Source organism: Durio zibethinus, chromosome 19 (assembly GCF_047325235.1).
Source record: "Durio zibethinus cultivar Kanyao isolate XHJ-2024 chromosome 19, ASM4732523v1, whole genome shotgun sequence".
NCBI classification, from domain to species: Eukaryota; Viridiplantae; Streptophyta; class Magnoliopsida; order Malvales; family Malvaceae; genus Durio; species Durio zibethinus.
In genome coordinates this window covers 8,475,852-8,478,108 of record NC_143180.1, presented here as the reverse complement: position 1 = coordinate 8,478,108, position 2,257 = coordinate 8,475,852, and the positions used below count along the sequence as shown (strand labels likewise).

At 28.9% G+C, this 2,257-nt stretch overlaps 1 protein-coding gene across 1 annotated transcript; it reads left to right on the top strand.

The window, feature by feature from the left end:
- Nucleotides 1-215: 215 nt before the first annotated feature.
- LOC149513424 (uncharacterized) lies at nt 216-713 on the top strand. The gene has a single exon (XM_089748665.1). It carries the CDS (start codon nt 216-218, stop codon nt 711-713), a length of 498 nt encoding a protein of 165 aa, XP_089604791.1.
- Nucleotides 714-2,257: the final 1,544 nt, after the last annotated feature.

Here is a 2,257-nt window from a genome sequence, read left to right as displayed (position 1 = left end):
AATTGACAGCAATGGAATGGATGCAGATTCTGACAGATGGCTTTCAAAAGGTAAGGTTGGAAAAGGTGGTTACTATAGCTTGGGCTCTATGGTCGAGTAGGAACGAGTATGTCAATAACCAAATCCAATATACTTCCACCCATACGACGAGATATGCAGTCCAATACTGGGAAGAATACAAGAGCTTTTAGAAGAGACGTGTGGATAAACCTGTTATGAATGCAGGCAAGTGGGAGGAACCTGTTGAAGGGAAAATCAAGCTACATTTTGATGAGGCTTTGGATATTAAAAACCAAAAGAGTGGAATGAGTGTGGTGGCGAGGAACGCATCGAGAGAGGTGGTGGCCTGTATGACCATGGCAGTTTCCCATGTAGTTGAGCTGAAAACAATAAAGACACTGGCAGCTGTTGAAGCGGTGAAGTTTGCAACAGATTTGAAGTTTCCACAGGTTGTCTTTGAAGGGGACTCGGTGGGGATTATAAAACAGACTAAGAGTACAAGGGCGGATTTGTCTCACTTAGGGAATCTAATAGAGGATATCCAGCTATGTCTGCATGGCTTCCAGTCTTGGGATCGTCCGTATGTAAAGAGGGAAGGAAATGGAGCAGCCCATTGTCTAGCAAAAATGGCGTTGGTGAATGGAGATAGAATGGTCTGGTTAGAAGGTTTTTCAAATATGTTGAATGTAATAGTTGAGCAGGATAATTTATGAGTTTTGTAATGAAGTTTATTATTTCAAAAAAAAATTGAGTTTAGCAATGAAGTTTTCTATTTCAAAAAAAAAACTCCCTCACATGAGCTAAGACCAATAAAATAATTACGTAAGAATGACATATATAAATGAGAGAGCACATCACCTACAACTTTTTTTATTACAATATTATAATTGTCTAATCAAAACAAAGATTTATATAAATGTACATCACTTATAAGTGTAGGTTTCACATAAAATTTTAATAAATTTTATATAATTTTGAATTATGATTAGTTAATTGTATTATAATCCCTGTGGATGATATGCTTGCATATAGGTGATAACCTTTCCATACCCAAGACCAATAGAAAAATGACAAATTAAAACTCGATGCTTAATTTAATTAATTTATACAATTATTTTAAAAATATAACATTCAATAACAAGACGGTTCGTAATAAAAACCTAAAGGAGCCTTAGCCCCCGCCCCCCCCCCCCCCAAATTTTGAAACCTCCTTTAATTTGTAACAAAAAAATGTTAATTTTATTATATTTTTTGTTTTATAAATTAAATTTATACATTATAATTTAAGAAATCTTCAAAACACATTTATATTTGTTTATTTACTATATCCAACAATTATTACTTGTAAATTCTCACATTTATATTTGTAAACAACTCCTTTTCTTAGTATATTTTTTATTTTTATTTGTATTTTAAATTTTTAATACATGTAATTTTTTTCAACGAAAAGATCATGTTTGAACTATTTAAAAAAAAGACAAAAAAATATTAAACTTCTAGTCTCAAATTTTCATCTTCATTCTTTTATAAGTATATTTAGTTTCCTTGTTTTCCTAAAATGTTTAATAATTAATTTATTCATACGTTTTATTTTACTTTTAAATTTTCAAAAAATTAAAAAAATTTCTATGCAATTAGTAATTCAACAATTAATTGTAAATCATATTATTATTTAAGTATAATGTTGTCATAGTAATATTTTTATTTTATAATTTTATCCTGTTAACATGTTTTCATTAGTATATTTTTTGACTATATATATTGTACTAAATATGATGAAATACGCCTTTGAAAAAAATAAGATAAAATATATTATATATTATTAGTTGGCCCCTTTGAATTGTATGTCAAGATATATCCCTGTTCAATAAGTTTGAAATTAAAATCCTAACATCTATAGTCCTTTCTTCTAATCCCAAGTTATAGCCTCTTTTATGTAAATACACCACAAAATAAAATCTAAAATAATATATACGCACCCAAACATTGGATTAATATTTGGTGTATATTTTTTCTAAAAAATTGGAGTCAAATCCATCCATGATCTAATATAAAAAGAAATTGAAACAATCATACATTAATCATATAATAGGTCATAAGTAATGTTTGCAATAAAAACAACCCTTTCAAAAACAAGTAAAAAACACTCTAATTATTGCCAAAAAATTACCCTTATTAAACATCTCAACATTTTGCCTTTTCAAAAAAGAAAGAAAGAGGACGAGACAAGTTCACATTGTTCTCTTTATTATTAAAA